This window comes from Strix uralensis, chromosome 17 (assembly GCF_047716275.1).
Source record: "Strix uralensis isolate ZFMK-TIS-50842 chromosome 17, bStrUra1, whole genome shotgun sequence".
In the NCBI taxonomy this organism is placed as follows: Eukaryota; Metazoa; Chordata; class Aves; order Strigiformes; family Strigidae; genus Strix; species Strix uralensis.
In genome coordinates, this window is record NC_133988.1 from 4,798,666 (window position 1) to 4,818,317 (window position 19,652).

At 49.3% G+C, this 19,652-nt stretch overlaps 1 protein-coding gene across 1 annotated transcript in view; it reads left to right on the forward strand.

The window, feature by feature from the left end:
* The first annotated feature begins 1,073 nt into the window (after positions 1 to 1,073).
* Positions 1,074 to 19,652, forward strand: part of RBM19 (RNA binding motif protein 19) — a 72,403-nt gene continuing 53,824 nt past the window's right edge. The window contains exons 1-19 of the mRNA XM_074887387.1: positions 1,074 to 1,208; positions 2,055 to 2,237; positions 2,744 to 2,875; positions 3,110 to 3,148; positions 4,500 to 4,716; positions 5,782 to 6,050; positions 6,546 to 6,620; positions 6,890 to 6,968; positions 7,720 to 7,791; positions 8,515 to 8,715; positions 9,570 to 9,700; positions 10,075 to 10,196; positions 10,979 to 11,075; positions 11,527 to 11,637; positions 12,135 to 12,335; positions 12,841 to 12,958; positions 15,439 to 15,584; positions 16,876 to 16,936; positions 18,691 to 18,770. Coding sequence (XP_074743488.1) covers positions 1,173 to 1,208; positions 2,055 to 2,237; positions 2,744 to 2,875; positions 3,110 to 3,148; positions 4,500 to 4,716; positions 5,782 to 6,050; positions 6,546 to 6,620; positions 6,890 to 6,968; positions 7,720 to 7,791; positions 8,515 to 8,715; positions 9,570 to 9,700; positions 10,075 to 10,196; positions 10,979 to 11,075; positions 11,527 to 11,637; positions 12,135 to 12,335; positions 12,841 to 12,958; positions 15,439 to 15,584; positions 16,876 to 16,936; positions 18,691 to 18,770 — 2,370 coding nt within the window. The 5' untranslated portion in view covers positions 1,074 to 1,172. The remainder of the gene's footprint in view (positions 1,209 to 2,054; positions 2,238 to 2,743; positions 2,876 to 3,109; positions 3,149 to 4,499; positions 4,717 to 5,781; positions 6,051 to 6,545; positions 6,621 to 6,889; positions 6,969 to 7,719; positions 7,792 to 8,514; positions 8,716 to 9,569; positions 9,701 to 10,074; positions 10,197 to 10,978; positions 11,076 to 11,526; positions 11,638 to 12,134; positions 12,336 to 12,840; positions 12,959 to 15,438; positions 15,585 to 16,875; positions 16,937 to 18,690; positions 18,771 to 19,652) is intronic.

Here is a 19,652-nt window from a genome sequence, read left to right on the forward strand (position 1 = left end):
GCCTGCTGCCATGTGCTCCCTGCTGCTTTAAGCCTTTGGGAGGGGCACGGCCAGTTGGATCCACTTCAGAGGGGCATCAGGAGATGGTGCTCCTGCCCACGCTGTTTGTGGGGTGGAAGATGTCTGTGCCAGGGTGGCTTGGGCTGGGCAGAGGCAGCCTCCACCACTGGGGTAAATCAGGTGTGGAGCCAAACTGGGGTGAAAAACTAGTGAGGACTGTGCGGAAGCTGAGAGCTGTCCTGAGCATCTTCCTCTGGGAATAAAGATGTAAAGCCAGATTTCAGGGCCAGACCACTGTCCCTTGTGTAAGACAGGCACAGCTGGACTGAAGGGCTGTGAGCAAGAGGGGATGCTTGAAGAATAGTCCCGCTTACCCAAAATGTGCTCACCCCTCCAGCAATGGATGCTCAGGTAGCAGAGGACCCTCAGTGTTTAATGACCCTCAAGGGGTTTTTCTTCCATGATTTTTGGCCTCTCTTATCCGTGGGAGTTTCTGTAACACAACATCCACTGGCTGTACCTCGGAGAGAAGCCAGTTTTACCCTGTCCCGTTACCCTTCCCTCCTTGCTCCTGCTGCGCGGGTTTTAGGTGGGAGAGCAGGGCGGCGGGGCACGCTGCGGCTCCCCCCGCGTTAAACCCAACTCCTCGACACTCCCCGCGGGATTTCTGTTCCCGTGGCCGCCGCCGTGCCCGGCTCTGGGCTGCTCAGCCCGGGAGCGGGCAGCGGCGGGCGCGGAGCTCCCTCCTCCGGCCCCGCGGAGCAGCGCGGCCGGGCCGGGGGCTGCAGCCGCACGCCGCGGAGAAACCCGGGGGGGGGGCAGTAGGGACCCCTCTCGCGGGGAGGGGACAGCATCACCGAGGGGCTTCTGACAGCGGCCGGTAAGGGGCTGGCGGGGCCACGGGGTGACCCCCCGGGGAGGCGCTGCCGGCTCTCCCCGCAGGCGGCCGGGTCCCGCGTCCCCCCCGCTCACACTGATGCTCCCGGTCCTCCGCCCCGTTGCTAAGGCCGTTGCTAGGGCCCCGCCTCTGGCGCCTGCGCGCTGCAGCCCCTCGCCCACGTGACTGGGCGGGAAGATGGCGGCGCCCTTGGGCCGGCGTGTGCGGTGCTGAGCGTGGCGGGGTCTTGTGCTGTGGCGCCCGGTTTCGGTCGCTGTCCGGTTTTGTCGCCGCCATGTCGCGGCTTATCGTGAAGAACCTCCCCAATGGGGTGAGCCCGCCGCGCGGTTGCGGTGTCTAGGGGGTGGAGGCGGCCTTCCGGGCCTAGGGATGGGTCTGAGGGGACACCGCGGGGGGACGCGGGCTCCTGGGCAGGGAGAGGCCTCGGGGCGGTGAGGACCCTCGGGGCGGTGAGGACGGGGGTGAGCGGGGAGATTCCATGGGAGAGAGGGTCCTCTGTTCGGGGTGGGGGGAGGAAGGTGTCTTGTGGGAGAGCAGGCGTTCCGAGGGGGGAAGGGGTCCTTGTGGGTGAGCGGGAAGGCAGCCTTGGGGGTATGATGGTGGAGGGCCTTGGGCAGATAGTGCTGCAGGAGAGGTCAGGGAGATGCCCTGGGTGGGAGGAGGCAGAGTGTGGGGCATGGGCTGGGGCGGCCCCCCAGGGAAGGGGAGCTGGCAGCCCCTCAGGGTGGGGGAGCAGAGCTGCTTGTGGCCGTTGTCCTTCCCTCATTGTCGGGGAGCTGGGTGCAGGTGCACACTGTGCTGCTCTGCTGCCATCCAGGTCCCCTGTGGGGTCCCACCGTGCCTGTGGTTGAACTGGGAGCTTGATTGTGTCAGGTCAGCGCTGCGGGGCCCTGCTCCCCAAGAGCTGGGTGTGCCCTTTAGCTGCAGGGGTCTTGCAGACAGAGACCTGTACGTGTACTGGATTTGTGGGGGAGATTAAGGGGTTTGGTGGCTGATGTGTGGGGTTTTTATAGTGTTGCCAAGATACAGTGTGGTTCCTACAGCACTTGGGAAACCCTTTGATAGAAAAAGTTCTGTTTGGACTTGCCTGTGAAGTGTCTCTCTAATTGTACTGCATTGCTGATTTACCTTCCTGTCGCCCTTCCTCATTTCCCAGATGAAGGAAGATCGCTTTCGGAAGCTGTTTGCAGCCTTTGGCACACTGACCGACTGTTGCTTGAAGTTCACCAAGGATGGCAAGTTCCGGAAATTTGGCTTCATTGGCTACAAGTCTGAAGATGAAGCTCAAACAGCACTGAACCATTTCAACAGAAGTTTCATAGACACTTCCAGAGTCACAGTGAGTTGAACTTTAAAAATATCTTCTTCTGAGTCTCAAGCAAGTTTGTCATTGGAGGTTTTGGTGGTCTTAGGGGTGAACAGCCAGGGGCCAAGAAAGCCTAAAGATTAATTCTTCTGGAGCAAAACAGCAAAGATGATACAGATGGGCTGTCTCCAGGCACTAGCAGTGATTTCAGTGCTGGTTGGAACAACAGTGTCAGGTTTTGAGCTGTTTCATCTGAAGTCATTCATCTTGCTGTTCCAGACAAGAATGACTCATGATAAACAGGACAACTTATTTGGCTGTGCTTAAATAAGCACAACAAACTGTTCCCCATGTTGAGTGAACATGTAGTAGCTCTGCTTCTAAAATGAACATCTGTGTGGAGTTGTGTGTTCTTCTGCACACATACCTTTCATCCTGTCAGGGATATAAGAAACATTTCTGAATGTGGTCTATCCAGCAGTTACAGAACCAGACTGTTGAATGTATGTTTAATTAAAGATCTGATTGATTCTTTTCAGGTTGAGTTATGCAAGTCTTTTGGTGACCCTTCAAAGCCCAAAGCTTGGAGTAAACACTCCCAGAAGGCCCCTGCCTCAGAAAAACAGACTGAGAAACCTGTGGCAAGTGCAGCTCCTACGGACACAAAGAAAGTGAGTCTTGCTTGTTTCCTTGAGGCTCTCATGTATGTCAGTGACTTGGCAGAGAGAAGGGTAGCCTGGTGTGTGGAGAAGGGGACAGAGTAGCTGTGACAACAGATGTTGGAGTCCTGGTTCTGGTATTTTCTGCCTTAGGATCTGTCTTCCCTGTACCATTAGGTTACCTGAGAAATTATTTTGGCTGTGCTTCTAATAAGCTTTTCTGAAAACGTTTTTTTTTTTCTGTAGGGTAAAAAGAAGAAAGATCCAACAGAAAACTTAAAGGAGGTGAGTTGAGGCTGAATTGCAATCCCTGCATTCTTGCTAGCTTGTATTAAGAGCAAGAGCTGAATAGCTCTTTTCTATACTGCTTCCCATGTTGTTAATTCAGGCAAGGTGTATGATTTAACCAACTCCATGGAAGTATGATTGTACTGTAACAAACCATTGGGCCCATGCAAACCTCATGAAGTTCAGCAAGGCCAAGTGCAAGGTCCTGCCCATGGGTCGGGGCAATCCCAAGCACAAATACAGGCTGGGACATGAGTGGGTTGAGAGTAGCCCTGTGGAGAAGGACTTTGGGGTATTGGTGGATGGAAAACTGGCTATGAGCCAGCAACGTGCGCTCGCAGCCCAGAAAGCCAACCGTGTCCTGGGCCGCATCAAGAGAAGCGTGACCAGCAGATCGAGGGAGGGGATTCTCCCCCTCTACTCTGCTCTCATGAGACCCCACTTGCAGTGCTGTGTCCAGCTCTGGGGCCCCCAGCATCAGAAGGACACAGGCCTGCTTGAGCAGGTCCAGAGGAGGCCACAAAGATGCTCGGGGGGCTGGAGCACCTCCCCTGTGAGGACAGGCTGAGAGACTTGGGGGTGTTCAACCTGGAGAAGAGAGGGCTCCAGGGAGACCTTATAGGGGCCTTCCAGTAATTAAAGGGGGCTACAGGAAAGATGGGGAAGGACTCTTTATCAGGGGGTGTAGGGATAGGATGAGGGGTGATGGTTTTAAACTGAAAGAGGGGAGATTTAGATTAGATAGAAGGAAGAAGTTCATTCCTGTGAGGATGGTGAGACACTGGCACAGGTTGCCCAGAGAAGCTGTGGCTGCCCCCTCCCTGGAAGGGTTCAAGGCCAGGTTGGACGGGGCTTTGGGCAACCTGGGCTAGTGGAAGGTGCCCCTGGCCATGACAGGAGGGTTGGAACTAAATGGAACTAGATGATCTTCAAGGTCTCTTCCAGCCCAAACCATTTGATGATTCTGTGATTGTTTTAACAACCCTAACACTTGTCAGCTATTCCTATGTGACCACGCACTGCATCCTGTTTCAACAGTTCTGTTTTTAACCACATGCAAGTTTTGTCACATTTAACTTCTCTGGTTTTTTTCCTTTTTTTAATGTTTTTTCTTCTGCAAATTGCTTTCTAAATATCAAATACAAAAAAAGAAAGAGTAGGACTGAGAGGTTTTAAAAAGAGTTTAGTCAATTTAAGTGCTCACCTTGTGAGTGCAAAGTGGACTCCCTTTTAATGGATTTTTTTTTTTACATTGGTGAAAGTGAGATGATATCTTTGAATTCAAACTTGCTACTAGGTCTCCTGTGTCTGTCTTCACAGCTTGTCTGCTCGGTTTCTTTTTCAACAGCTGGAAGAAGATAAAACATTCCAGGAGTTCTTGATGGTTCACCAGAAGCGGTCTCAGGTGGCCACCTGGGCTAATGACACTTTGGCAGAGGAGCAGAAGAAGGGAAAATCAAAGACAGCGGCTGATTATCTCAACTTTGATTCAGATGAGTCTGGGGAGCTGAGTGAGGAGGAGGAGGAGAGAATTGAACCCTCTGGAGATGAGGAGGAAACTAAAGGTACCATTATCCTTTGCTTGTCTTTGTTTCAGTGAACGTGAGAGCAGCTCTGCTGACGGACTCCTGCCTCCAAACAGAGTCAGTGTGATTGGGAAGGTGGTTTCTCACGCATGAGGCTCATTCTGTGTGCTGTGGGTGTATAGTTGTTTTCCCAGGGCTGGGGAAATCTGGGAAATGCAGTTTCTGACATGAAGGGGATGGCATTTGTACTTTCCCCTGGGTCCTTAAGTCAATGTCTAGGGAAGAGTAACAGGGGAAACATTTGCATCTTTCCCTTAAACTCTCTCCTAGCCTGCAGCTGCTTTTGTCTCCAGGATTTCCAAGCTGGATGTAGTTTCTGTTTAGTTTCAGCTGATGTCTGTGAACTTGTCTGGTCTGCCTTTGATGCATACTTGTGGAAACATTGGTGTGTCCTTGGGCCCTGTCAGAGTTGATGGGAAGGGGCAGAGTTCAGTGTCTTGGCTCCTGAAAGGAAAACTGTATCTAGTGGAGTAGTGGGTTAACTTAGACTGAGAAATCTGGCTTCAATCTGTACGTCTTCTTAGAATCCAGTGTCCCTGCACCAGTGATTAATGTGGTTTTGGAGCCTTTCTCCTCCCTTCATGGTGTTTCCTTATACTGTTTTGTTGGAGTCAATGGCATTTTTCCTGCTGCCCCCCATCTCTCTTTGGGTAACTAAAATGTAGGTGTGGAGGGGTGTTTTGGAGAAACAGCTTCATCTGTCCTTTAGCCTGCAAAACTAAACTGGACGATTGTGAAAACCTTTCCTGGGGTCTGCTTGTTTAGTTAAAATTGTGACAAAATACTTTGCCATGGAGTTCCTCAAGCTCTTTTCTTATTTGTTTTATATGTAAACTGTTGCTTTGAAGAACAGTAGTCCAGACTGTCAGTCTGGAAGTGCTGAGATAAGATTGCTCTGGTATTCTCAAGCCTTTCCTTCCCATGGAAGGGGTAGAGGAGAGGAAGGTGATTCTCATGATTGTGTCAGTTGTCAGTTTTTACCTGGCTGGGAAGAGAGCAGCAGCATCTGTATGCAAAACTTCTCTGATCTCTCCTCTCTGACAGCAAAGAAAGGAGGGAAGAAGGCAGCTACCAGCAAAGACCTCTCAGATATGGATTACCTGAAATCTAAAGTGGTGAAGGATTCTTCCTCCTCATCCAGTTCAGAGGAAGAAACAGATAGTGAGGAGGTGGAAGAGGAAAGTGAGAATGAGGAAGATTCAGGCATTGCAGAAACCATCAGCACCCGCACAGATAAAGGGGGGAAGCCAAAAGCCCAACAAACACAGCAAGAAACACCAGCAGAGAAGAAGAAAAAAGGATCCACGCTAGAGGTATAGCTGCATTAGACTTTTGTCTTACCTAAAGCAGGAGCTTCATGGGATAGTATGTGTCTGTCAGTCACTCCAGGGATGAGCTGAAAGCTTGATATCTGCAGGACCCCCTGGGTACCAGCTTTCTTGGCTCACTCGGCAGGAGCCATTAAAAAAGTTTGCTGGATCTCCTCAGTGCTGATTGAATTCCTGAAGATTGGGCTTCCAAACAAGTGCTGCTAGTGCCCTTTTCAGAGGCTTTTCTGTTTTTCCTGTGTCCGTCTCTGTCTGCAGGAAAACACTGTTCTGCAGAACTCAGTTTTTAGCAACTGGGTTTGAGTATCCCAGCCAAACCTTTCACCCTCATCTGGCACCTCCTGCCCAGGCTGATGCAGTTGCAAGAATCACTCTTCAGCCTCCTGGCTTGTTGGACAAGACCTGCTTGTTGTGCTGTGACTTTCACTCTTTTTCACTCAGCTTCTTTTCTTTTTTTTTTCCCCCCATCCTTCTGTCCAGAACCAAGGCAGCTCAGCAGAAGCCAGCACACCATACACAGTGGAACTTCGTGGTGTCCCCTTGAATGTCACTGAGGTAAGCTTTGTTACGGAGCCTGGGAATGGAGACTCAAGGGTGTTTTCAGTGTGAAACTTGGTGTGATCTTTGCAGAGGCTTCTATCTTCACTTATAGAGATGTTTTGAGGGTTGTATGGGCAGTCAGGGAAACTTTTGAACTGGCTTTGTGCACAGATGTTGTATGTTGCATGTGGTGTTTTTTATAGTGTATATAAAAAACCTAAGTCTGAAACCTGCTGCTTCCTGTATCTGAGAACTTATTAAAAAAATTATAATTCTTCCTGCAGCAAAAGATTCGTGAATTCTTCTTGCCTCTGAAGCCAGTGGCAATCCGGATAAGAAGAAATGCCCAGGGGAAAAGTACAGGTAATGTCTATATGTGGAAGGAGGGGTTGGATCTGTGAGTTAGAGGAGCTCTCAATCACACCTCTGCTCTTTTCACCTGCAATCCCAAATTGCTGGCTTGTGTCCCGATTCTTACAGACCTTTCTATGACTTTGCAGCTCACCTGCCCTAGTTGCTGTCCATAGGATGCCGTGGGCAGAGTAATGTTGGCTGGGCTCCTTTAGGAGTAGCAGCAGGAGCTTTTTCTTTGATCTGCCTCCAGAACTTTCCTAAACATCCCAAACCATGCCAAGGCAAGGCCTCTTCCTCTGGGATAGCTGCAGCGGCACCCAGGGACTTTGCTGACCTGTGTGTATCAGCCGCAGAGCAGTCGTTAGCTAAGGTGGGTCTTCTGACAGGCTGTGGCTACTGGAGGTCCCCATCAAAGAGTGTGGAGCAGGTCCTCAGAGCTGGCAGGGAACTTTGCTGTATGCTGGTTTTCTTTCGTAGCCTAACAGCAGATGCACCTTTTATTTGCTTTTGGAGACACCTGTGAAAGCCTACTTCAGCTGTTAAGTCGGGCTTCTTTGGTTTGTATGTAGAGAATAAGCTTTTAAAAAGCAGCCTTCCAGTGTGACATGGCCATTTTCAGGCTGGATTGAAACTTTAATGGGAGCTGAATGCTTTATCTATAGGAATCTATATTAAAGAAAGCCCAATTCACCCTTAATTAGCCAATTAGTGGTTGCGTGTTCCCCACATGATGCTCAGTTGAACCTTTCCTTCCTCCAAGGTTATATCTTTGTTGACTTGAAGAGCGAAGCAGAAGTGCAAAGGGCCTTGAAGCGAAAAAAAGAATACATAGGTAAGGGCTGTTTGTTCCTTCTTGTTCTGGCTGATGTTGATGGCAGGGTGCTCAGCTGCTGAAGTGTCCACTGCGGAACTATCTCCTGTTGTTTTAGTTTTTCCCAGGCAGATGGTGGGGGTGGTTTCCTCCGCTCAGCTGACGCGGGATAAGCCAGGTGCCGTGTCAGGAACAGCATAGAATTGGCAAGTGATGGAGCTGTGCATGTTGCTCTTTGGCCCTCGTTTATTGTCGTGTGCTTGAAGTGTATCTTTGTTTGTCGTGCTTTTGGTATAAAATTGATATTGTTTAAATCTGATTGGGATAGTGCAGGGGATGTGTACAAATGATTCTGTAAGCCTGTGTTTGAAACCTGTTCTCAGCCTGGCCCTTAGTGGAACTACTAAAACTATATCTGCAGAATTTCTATGCAGAATGGGAATTATCTACTTGGAAGCCTGTGGACTAGGTTGGCACAGGCAGAAAGGCTGGAGCTCTCTGAAAGGGAGAGAGACTGTGAAGTTGTCTAGCAAATGTTATCCTGGTTTCTATGAAGACTGATCTTTTGCAGCCCCCATCACCCTTTTTGTTTTTTTTAATAAATTGGGCAGGATTCTGCTCAAAGCTTGTGGAATTGTAATTGCTTGTGTTTCTGCTGTAAGCCCAGGCTCTTTGCACATTGATATTGATTGCCCATGGCCTTGGGAAGCAGCTAATATGTCTCTGTGTGTGTTTGTGGACTAGGTGGACGATGCATTGAGGTATTCCGATGCACGAATACCCCCAAAGAAACTGTTACAGCAAAACCTGATAACCAGACATGGCAAAGAAGGAAGAGGGACGATGAGGAAGAAGAGGACTTGTCTGAATCTGGGAGACTCTTTGTCAGGAATCTTCCCTTTACTAGCACTGAGGAGGACTTGGAGAAGATCTTTTCCAAGTATGGTAAGTATTTGCTCTTGGACTGGGACTTGCAGGGCTACATCTTTCCTTTGTGCACACAGAGGTTTTCTTGCTGGGTGTGGATGGACAAAGCTCTGTGTCCCACACCTCTTGAATATGGACCAACTCCTGTCATCTTTATTGCCTGGTGTGGTAGTGTGTGGTTGCCAGGCTTTGGAACTGGTGCTGGCTCCGTGCTGCTTTGCTCGCAGCACGTACCGCTGTGTGCGTCTGCCCTCAGCCCTCTCGCATCTCTGATGCAACGGTAAAAGCTCTTGCCAGTCAGTCTAGCCTCTGAGTCCTAGTGGGATGGGGAGGAGGAGAATATAACCAAAAGAACCTGCTGCATGAAATACTGGTCACCCAGGAGATTTCTATTTACTCTAGGTAAAAGGTGAATCTCTGAGATATGCCCCAAATTCACATTCATGTTTGGCATATCAGCTGGAAGCTTGAAGCTTTCCTTTTCTGGCTCAAAGTTAAACAAATTTAAGGTTGTCTTGGCATTAGAGTGTCCTTAGTGGGGAGAGAGGGTTAGGTTGTGGAAGTCTTTGTTCCTGACTGAAGGCAAATGCAGCTGCTCAGAGCTTGCCTGGTTTGTGTCGCGTGTCAAAGCCCTGTGAGCTGCCACACGGTGCACAACTGGACTTGGGGTGCTTTTGCTGGGCCCGCCTTGTCAGTCCACAGCCAGCAGCTCCTCACCCAGGCTGGTGGCTCGCTGTACACCCTCTGCGATACCCAGAGCCACTCTGCCCTCCCTGGCTCCCCTCCTCCCGGCTTTGGCCAGGAGGTGCCAGTTCAGAGTACGTGATGGCTGTGCAAGGACATCTGTCACGGTCAAGCCTTGCCTTTTGCAGGACCCCTCTCGGACATCCATTTCCCTATAGACAGACTGACCAAGAAACCCAAAGGATTTGCTTTTGTCACCTATATGATTCCTGAGCACGCGGTGAAGGCCTACGCAGAAATGGATGGGCAAGTGTTCCAGGTACAGTGGCTGATGGTTTTCTTGTGCTGTTGGACTGCAGCTGGTGGGAATGTTTGTTAGTAACATGGCCAAGTGTTTGCTTCTGTGATTTGCTGAAAAGGTTGAGTCCCTCCACCCTTCCTGCATGGCAACACAGTTGCTTTTGGTAGAGTAGCCTGATTTGAACAGCCTTGCAGGTACCAAAATCTGAGCTAGAGGTGGAGAAGGAGATCTGAGTCTCAGTCTCTCACATTGTGTGGCAACACTGACTTGCAGTAATGTCTCCTAGGCTGCTTGACTAGGAAAAGTGCCAGAAAATTTTCTCCACTCTGCTTAGTTCATGAACTTTTCTGGGTTATTGCAGAGCTGCTGGACCACTTCTTCCTTTCTTCTAGGGTAGAATGATGCATCTTTTACCATCCACAATCAAAAAGGAAAAAATTGAAGATGTAGATGCAGAAGAATCTTCCTCCTACAAAAAGCAGAAAGAGGCCAAGGACAAAGCCAGCAGTGCCAGGTACAGAGGTGTCTTGTAGTGGGGCAAGACACCACAGCCTGTCAAATTCCCAAGTGGCAGGAATGCATGTGGGGTCTTAGCAGGGACTGTATAGATTACCACCGTCAATAAAGCATTTGCTGTGCAGCTCCGTTTCCTTTATCTCTTACCTACTTGATTTTTCTGTCCAAGTAGCTCTAGCAGTTCAGTGAGCAGCAGAAATTGAGAGAAACAAGGTTTTTAATGGCTTTGTGTACGAGTTTATTTCGCTGGTGTCTAACAAAAGTTGGTCTGATGCTGTAATTCTTTAGGGTAGTAGTTTCAGATGAGTTGGGTCTTTCTCCTCTACTTGTCTACATGTATTTCTAAAACTTGTAGGAACTTTATCTTTCCATGTGACAAGTTAATTTGCAAGAAGTGGCTGATACTTTCTAACTTGAAGAGAAAGGAATGCAACCTTGCTTGCATGGGCTTTGTGCTTTTAGGAAACCAACTGAAAAACATGTGTTCCTCTGAGCCAACATCTGAACTTTGAGCTGTAACCACAGAACTGTGACCAGTGACACCTAGGGAAGTAGAGCTAAGCTGCCTGCACTGCTGTCTTTCTGTTCACTCTCCAGTCATGTTTCCCTCATCCTGTCCCTTCTCTAGGGATGTTCCACCCTTCTTTCCTTCTAACTCTTCACCCTGGCTGCTAATGGTGGCATTCAAAGCTGTTTTTTTTTCAGAACCATTGAATAGTGAGACACCAGTGGGTGAAGGGACCGCGTGCCTCTGAACTTGGCTCTTCTTTCTCTTTCCAGCTCTCACAACTGGAACACGTTGTTTGTGGGGACAAACGCTGTGGCTGATGCCATTGCTCAGAAGTACAACGCTTCCAAAAGCCGAGTGCTGGATCATGTGAGTTAGGTTATTGATCAGCTGAGGTGGGAGATCACTTTCCTATCTGTTGTCTCATGCCCAGGGTCTTCCTGGTCCTTTTGTGCAGCAAAAGCCTCTGTGCATCAACAAGCACCATGCAGGCTGAGAGATCTGTGGGATCTGAGCCTAACAATCCCTTTGTCATTGGACGACAAAGTGAAACTTCCAGCCCTCCTTCTCACTCTGCTTTTCTGTGGCTGAATTTTGCATTTCTGCATAACTAGAAGTTGATGGGAATTTACACCCTAAAGCTCAGATCCTTCCTGGAAACTTCATTTTGCCTTGGGCAGCATTCTGACTCCCAACAGCAAAGCTCCCAGCAGCTTCACAGGAGCTGGAGCATTTTACCTTCAAGCGCTCTGCCAGATTCCCTTTGCATCTGCTTCTTAGAGCAGCAGGATCAACCAGTGACTGACACTCTTGCCTGCAGGAGAGTAAAGACAGCGTGGCAGTGAGGGTCGCTCTGGGAGAAACTGAGCTGGTCCAGGAAATTCGCCGGTTCCTCATCGAAAATGGAGTCAGCCTGGATTCCTTCAGTCAGGTGAGATGCCCAGCTGGAGGCAGCAGTGTGGGCCTACCTCTTCTATATGATGGCTTAGTCCTAGTGCCCTCAGATCTCTTTGACATTAATAATTAAATCCTTAGCATCTTGCAGGATTGAACCCTTACATGGATTAGGAAATGTTCTCTCCGTTTGAAAATGCAGCTGTTCTCAGGATGGTTGATCACAGTATGATGGCTTATAGTGTGACGGTCAGCTTGGTGGAGGCAGAGGAGGAGTCCTGTGTCCCCACCAGGGTGGGTCTGGAGCTGAAACCTCCATACGTGAGCATTTTTGGAACAGGGAGGTTGTACTGGGGTGTGGATATTACAGGAAGTGTTTTCTAAAGGACTGTTGGCCCTCTTGGATCCTGGAAAGTGGTGATGTGGAGTGAGAGCATAGTGTGTTGGATCTGACATCTTCAGTTAGTAAGATACTGGGTTTTGCTTTTTTTTTTAAGTCCCATCTCCCCTTTCTTCCCCCACTGAATGTGGCAGGCCGCTGGTGAGCGGAGTAAAACAGTGATACTGGTGAAGAACCTCCCGGCCAGCACGAGTGTAGTGGAGCTGGAGGATGTCTTCGGCAAACATGGCAGCCTGGGCCGGGTGCTGCTGCCAGAAGGAGGCATCACGGCCATTGTGGAGTTCCTGGAGCCAACTGAGGCCAAGCAAGCATTCACCAAGCTGGCCTACTCCAAGGTGAGCGTGGCGAGGGGTAGGCAGCTGCCTGGAGAGTGTGGATCTTGGCTAGTTGTGAAGCTGCAGAAAGGAGTACTTGCTACAAATATGAGGGGCGGAGGACTTGAGGGAAGTGAGTTATCCCAGAGCCACTGCTGTTACTCTCTGTCCCTTGGATTTAGGGAGATGCCTGGTGCATCCTTGTGTGGCAGTGGCTGAGTAGGGCTCTCAAGCTGCAGAATGAGACTGGAGGAGGGGACTGTGACACATCTAGAAAAGCCTCGGTGGCCTGGAGGGGGTTTCTTTTACCTTTTTCAATACAGGAGAATGGCACATGGTAGACTGTGGTCTTGTGTGAGGCTGGACTCTCCTTTAGTGAAAGAATGTTTAGCCAGCTGAAAAAGTTGCTCAGCTTTTCCACTGCTGTTTTCCATTACAGAGTGAGAGGAAAATAAATCTGAGAGCCGAACTTTTTCTTCAGGCCTTGCCCTCCACTCTTTGTTTGTCTCCTGTGTTCTCTTTACAGTTTCATTCTGTGCCGTTGTATCTAGAATGGGCTCCAATGGGTGTCTTCTTCGGCCCAGCCCCTCAGAAAAAAAGCCCTGAGGCTCCAGAAAAGGAGGGCAAAGCAAGGCTTGTACCTGGTAAGAACTTTGACTTTGGGATAGAGGTATCTCTGGTTGTTTCGCCACTCCTTTCTATGCAAAGGAGCAGTGCTGATATTTCTGACCCTTTGGGAATGGAACCAGCCTCATGAAGTCGTCTGCATGGCCCTTAGTGTCACCCTCTCTGTGCTGTTTTAGTTGATCATGTCGCAAGTGCTGTGCTCCTCCCTGCCCTTCACTGTCCACACCTCATCCAGGAGGCGAGAAGTGCTGCTCGTAGTGCTCAGGTCCAGTTTGGACTGGGCTAACATGAGCTCTGGGAAGAGATTTTTGGTCCAGTCTGGTTTTGGCAGCAGCTGTCAGGAGAGCAGGAGCTGTTCTCTCTCAGCTGGACCTGATCCTTTCAGCGTCTGTGCACGGACACAGTCCCTGGCCCCGGGCAGCCAAGCAAGCTGCAACAACGGGAGCTCTGGGCAGCAGTGGCTGGAGAGGCTGACTTGCCACTGACAGGCTGTGTGTCCCTGTACATATTTCTCTGCTCTTGTGCCAAGTCCCACTTTATGCTTTGGGTGATTTTCCCACTGCAAGGACGTGATCTCCCCTCCCTGAGTATACCCTCTTTCTCCCCATCCCAGGGGCTATAAAAATAAAATCTTGCTTGTATATTTAAAACATCTCAAGACCCTTTTAAAAAAGAAAAAGAGGCTGGAGGAGCATGGCTTTATGTAGGTTTGTTTTGCTAGAAGCTATTTCAGGACTCTCAGGTTTTGGGAGGAGGAAGAAAAACTGGTGAAAGCCTCTTCCTGGGCTGCCATTCTGCGCCTGGGTCACAGGGGAAGGCTGGAGCCAGGGGGAGGTGGGGGACCACTTTATCTCCCTGTAACTGAGACCCTTACCTGGAGATAAAGGGCTTTAAGTGCAGGAGCTCCTAGAAGGCTGCTAGGGGCTGATAATGGTCCTTGCTGCCAGCCTCTGGATCTGGGAGAGGGAAGGGAGGGGATGCCTGGTGAATGCCTCGCTCACAAAAGGCACATGTGGCTGTGTTGTGTTGTGCCATCCACAGATGGAGGCATCTCTTCATCCTGCACCTGTCTCGCTGAATCTTTTCCCTCCTCTTTCCCCAAAAAAACTTCCTTCAAAGGCGATGGGTTTTTTCAGTGCCTTGTTGGCAAATACCCTGCTGGCTGGAGTGAGGAGGGTCAGACCACCCGACCAAAAAGGCTTGGGCTCCGTGGTGCTGGGGACAGGGAGGGCAGCCAGGTGGAGCTGTGTGGGGAAAGACAGCTCTTGGGGTGGAGAACCTGGCCCAATGCAGGTGCTCCTCCTGTGAAATGAGAGACAGAAGCCTATAAGAATTACTGCGGGGGATGTTAATGCAAAGGGAGATGAGTATTTTACCCCTTCTGGGTGCAGCATCAGCTGTGCTGTAGGGGATTAAGCCGCTCTAAAAGACAAGCGGTCTAGCGAGGAAAGGAGTTGGTGAGTCCATGGATATGAGAGATATACACGCTTGCGTGTATTCGCTGATGTCTAATAAGGGCCTAGTCCCACTGCAGCCCCCACTTCAGTGTGAGGTCCAACAGATCTCTCCCCACCTTCCTGCATGTGTGAAAGCTCAAAGCTCTGAAGTGTCTTGGTCACGTTAAGTACAGTAGAAATTATTAAGCCATTTTAGAAGTTGGGAAGAGAGGGAAATGGATGGATGGAGAGTGTGAAAATGCTGTTGCCAAAGCCTCCCTCCTTGGTAAGACCCAACTGCAAATACCAGCAGATTTGTCCATTGATCAGCTATACCCAGGCTTCTGTTAACTTCCCAGCTGTGGGCAGGCGCTCACAGCTCCACCGTGGGGCTTGCATGCCCCCGAGGAAGCTGTGCACCAGCTGCTGAATTGCAGCTTGATTATTTGGTTTTCTTTTTACAGGTTTATCTATAGAATCCCAAAGCAGGATTTGTGCAATATAGTATGTGTTGCTGTTGACGTGAGTGAGGTTTGTGGGTCATGGAGTATAAACTCTGGAAGTGTTAATGCTATAGTGAAGCCCTTTAAGACCACAGCCTCTGTGCTGGGTGCAGTTCTTCGTTGCCTTTCAGTATGTGTTTGGGCTTAAGAGACCATATTCCTCCACGTGCTGATGGGGAAGTTTTCATTTCACATCCTGTGGATATGTATTGGCAAGAGATGAGGTTTCAGAGCAACGTAGAAGGATGCTTAAGTTTGGGGCCCCTTGCCTAGTTCAGCAGGTGTCTGGCTGGGTTTGTTGTGAGGGTGTCTGAGTGCTGGGGAAGCAGGTTTTTGGAGTTTCTATACTCAAAGAATAGGCAGTATTTTAATTTTCATGGGGACATGTTCATATACTGTGTGGTGAGCTTGCTTCAGTGTCTCTGTCCACCCACAAAGAGCCAATAGAGAAGTGGCCTGTTCCTGCTGGAGTAGTAACTATTAACTGGGGTTGTGGGAAGCCCCCCAAATTTGACTTTGTTACATCTTACAAACTTGGGTTTATTCATTTTGTTTCAGGTGAAGCTATAAAGGGCTCAGAGGAAACAGCAACACAGGAAGAAGAGGAGGAAGAAGAGGAGGAGGAGGAAGAAGAAAGCATTCCTGGGTGTACCTTGTTCATCAAAAACCTGAACTTTGCTACCACGGAAGACACACTGAAGGAGGTGAGCCATAAGCAAGGAGAGGGGACTGGGTTTTGCTTAGCATGGTCCGCTCAGATGGATCAGGAGAGGGTTGAGTGTGTGGTTGAGAGCCAGACTGGGATACCTGAGGGAGTAAAGCCCCCACTCCCAGCATGGGCTAGAAGAAAGGGCTCTACTCTGCTGCAGAAGGCAAGTGGCAAGCTGTTCTCCACCTGTTGTGCTGAGGATAAGGTGGTTAAAGGAGTTACACTGCAGCCAGTATGACCTAATGGGAGATGAGGGAGCACTGGATTGGACTGGGAATCTCTCCTTTGGGGGTTCTGGCATCAATTAAGACAAATGTATCTGAAACTGTTTTGTTGGGGTTTAATTCCACCTTGGGACAGGTGGAGGCAGTAGGAAATCTTTTAAGACTTTTCATTTCCCATGCTTTCTGTAATGCTTCTCCTTGGGACAAGCACTTTTGCAGCTGTGATGCTGTTTTGTGTGTTAAGGCAATAAATAAATAAATGATGGTTTCACCAAAATGTGCTTTTCATCTAAGATTCTACCAAGATCGAGCTGTCTGTGCTGCTTTACTTCAGCAAAGCACTTGGGAGAGATCGTAGCATTTCTAAAGCTATGTGGGATGTTGATAGCAAAATAGGGAAAAGCAACTGGGAGTTCTCGTCTCTCCCACTTTTTGTAGCCATGTGAAATGCCACATCTCATGGCCCAAGCATGCTGGTGTGATGTCAGTCCATCCTGGACCTGTGCTCCTCTACCTTGGGACTGTGGTATGATGTAGAGACCTTGCTCCAGCTGGGGCTGCGGACAGATGTCAATGTTCAGAGGAGGACTGGGACTTGTCCCATCTTCTTTTCCTGCCTTCTGGCTCAGTTTTACAAGGGAGTTGAACAGACGGTTTGCAGCTCCTGTTACCCTCCAGCCCCGCCTGCATGTCTTTGGAAAGTGCTGTGTGCTAGGGGCATCACAGGAGTCACCCACCCCTAAGTCCTGCCTGGCTGAGGGCATCTTGTAACCCATAGTGTTCCTCCAGAGCCATCCCAGATCTCTGCACTGTTTCTGTAGTGGTGGAGGATTTGGGGGAATGTGTGTATTGATTACCTTAAAAGTCTTTGTGTGTGTGTGTGTGTGTGTTTGTACAGAAATAATTTTGTAAGAAAAGACACAGATGCTCTGACTGCTTGTCAGGTGTGTGCTAGGGGGAGGTGGGCCTGTGAGCTCCTGGCTCTGCAAGAGGGTCACATTGTCACTCGAGTTGCAAGCCTGGGACAAAGGGAACTGAATCACGTGTCCAAATTCCTTGCAGACGTTCTCCAAAGTGGGAGCTGTGAAGAGCTGCACAATATCCAAGAAGAAAGACAAAGCAGGTACTCTAGATGTTGCTGTTCAATTCCTTCCCTCGACTGGTTGCTGAGGGCTCAGGTGTGGCATTGCTTTAGCATTCATCTGGCTGAGCATTTGTGTTCTTGTTGGCGAATTCCTTAATATTTCTAGAAGTGTGCCTGTTTGAAATGGCTGAAAGCAGCAACCAAAAATACCCCGGGGTTCAGTCTAGAAGGTTAAGCTCAATTGTGGGATTTGTGGAGATGCGGCCTTCTCTTGAGATCTTGAGATAGAGAAGCCAACTCCTTCAGGATCACAGAAGAGAGTGGGATGCAAGTTGAAAGGAACCGGTGCCCCATGATGATTAAACCTGCGCACGACATGTTTTATCCGCAATAACGGCCGGGATCTTCAAGGATGCCTGGCTGAGTACTGTGCTGAGTGGGCTTCGTTTGCCTTCTGCCTGCCAGCTTTGAACCCAGCAGGCTGTGGTGACGAGTGGTTATGGCTGTTGCATTGTCTGCGCTCGCTTTCTGGGTGGCTGGTCAGGGAAGAGTTTGCTTAAGGCAAGCACTGGCTAGATGGGCTGTGTCTTTGTTCTGGATTTTAGGCTAGGGAGTTGCACAGCTTTATAGGATTTTGCCTTAACAGGGCTCCTCTTGCATGGGATACTTGAAAACTTGGATCCACTGAAAGAAAAGTAAAGCAAACTCCTCAGTACTGCTTGCATGTCTGGCTGTAGTCATGCACATGACCAGACAGCAACACTTGAGTGTGGGCTGATCTCATACCACCTACCAAAGCAATCCCCTCCTGTCACTGTGGGGTCATCTCTACAGTCTGCTAACACTGAGGTTATGAAGTTGGAAACTGGGGGTTATGTTTTTGCTGGTGGATTTTTCCTTTCCTCACCCAGCCTTGATTATGGCTCTTGTACCGGTCAGTGCGTTCCTCAGAAGCACGGTGTGACCATAGGTGCTGCAAACCTTTGCTGTCTGGGAAGTGGAATAGATGTCTCCTCCTTTAGCGTGGAACCAGCAGCTGCCTGCCCAGGTTTATAGAAGTGCTTGCTCCTTTTGTGCCTTGCAGACCTCAAAGGCATTTTGTCTCTTAAATGAAACACAGGGCTTGAACTTTGTGATGATGGGAAATACAGCACACAGCAGTCCAAACTGAAACTGATCTCAAATGCTCGGCTCCCAGCAGTGGTCCATAACTGACTGCTTGTCAAGTGTTGGCCAAAATGAATTTCTGAAGGGGTCGCAGGTTAGCAGTGTCTCCTCTGGGGACCAAACTTCAACCTGCATATCGTTATCCTCCAAGAAAAGTCACACCCATCACTGGGTAGCTGACAATTTTTCCAAATGAAGGTCTCATTTCAGTCATGAGGAGAAGGTCCCGTGTATAAACAAATGTTTGTGTATCTGTAATGGGATCACTTACCCTGACTATGACTGGCAGTTGTTTTGTAGGGCTTAGTGTTTTATTTAAGGAGGTTGCACTGAAATGATGCAAAGCAAAAAATCTGTTTTGCATGCAACATCAGTTATCTCGTCTGACATCAGCACCAAAACAAGCTGTTCTAGAGAAGTGTCTTGCTCAAAACAAGTCAGGAAGGGGTGCTCATGAGAAGCATCAGTGCTGGGGCATGGGCAGGCTGGCCCTTTGCCCGGGGTATTAGTTTCTGTCCCCCCAGTTTTGGCAATCGACTCTTGCTCCCAATTTGTTTTTCATCTTCTACTTAATATCATCACTGTTTCCTACTAATTTAATGAGTTACCCCTTTCTCTTCTGAGAGGCACTTTGCTTTCAATGGGCTTTGGATTTGTGGAGTACAAGAAGCCAGAGAGCGCCCAGAAAGCCCTGCGCCGGCTCCAGGTAAGCTTAAGCATTGTTAGTCTGGATTTCTGTCCAGCGGTGGTGGGCAAAGGCTCGGATGAACTGTGAAGTTCAAAATGTAGTTGAGAATGTCAGTTCTATGAGTTACACTGTGCAAATGGAGAAACCTCTAAAATGGGCTACGTTTGTGAGAGAAGAGGGTATGTAAGGGGACAAGACCTCATGCAAAAGAGTTTTTCCTAGTGCTGATGGTGTGGAGGTGGCAGAAAATGTGCAATGATGGAAATTTAATGAGTTTATTCTGCAGGGTGCTCTTTGCAGAGGTGACAGAGACCCAGGCCCCTACTCGCAATGAGAACAAATATTGCTTAGTATTTAGTGCTGCAGAGAGTTCAGCTCTACCCTCTGTGACTCTGCCATTGCTTCAGGGTCTTCAAGCCTCCTGCCTTCTCCATGACACGTGCCACAGGGTCTGACTGAACTCTGAAGAAATAAATCATTCTCTCTGCTGCTAGAAAAACATACAAGTGTTTGGTGCACACTACCTGGGTGGTGTGGGCCAGACTGCTGGAGTGATCCCTTTCTAGGCAGATGTGAAGGAATTGCTCTGTGTAATCTGGGCATGTTCAGTGACCACAATCCATGAGTCCCACCTTCAACAGGTGGTCGTTTCACATTCCACAGCCTAGGTAGTCTTGGGGTAGATGTGTGTTCTTCATCCTTTTGAAAGGCAGAATCCTGGGGAAGAGAGAAAGCAGGAAAATGGGTATTTTGTGGAGGGAGTGGGCAGCAGAGCTCCAGGTTCCCAGTGTAGAGCCTTTGCATGTTGTGTGCCCTGTCAGGGATGATTAGGCAAGAGGCTGCTTGTTTTCAGTGCTGAACTGTAGGAAGTTCTTTGAGGCACAGGAAGCAAGAGACAGA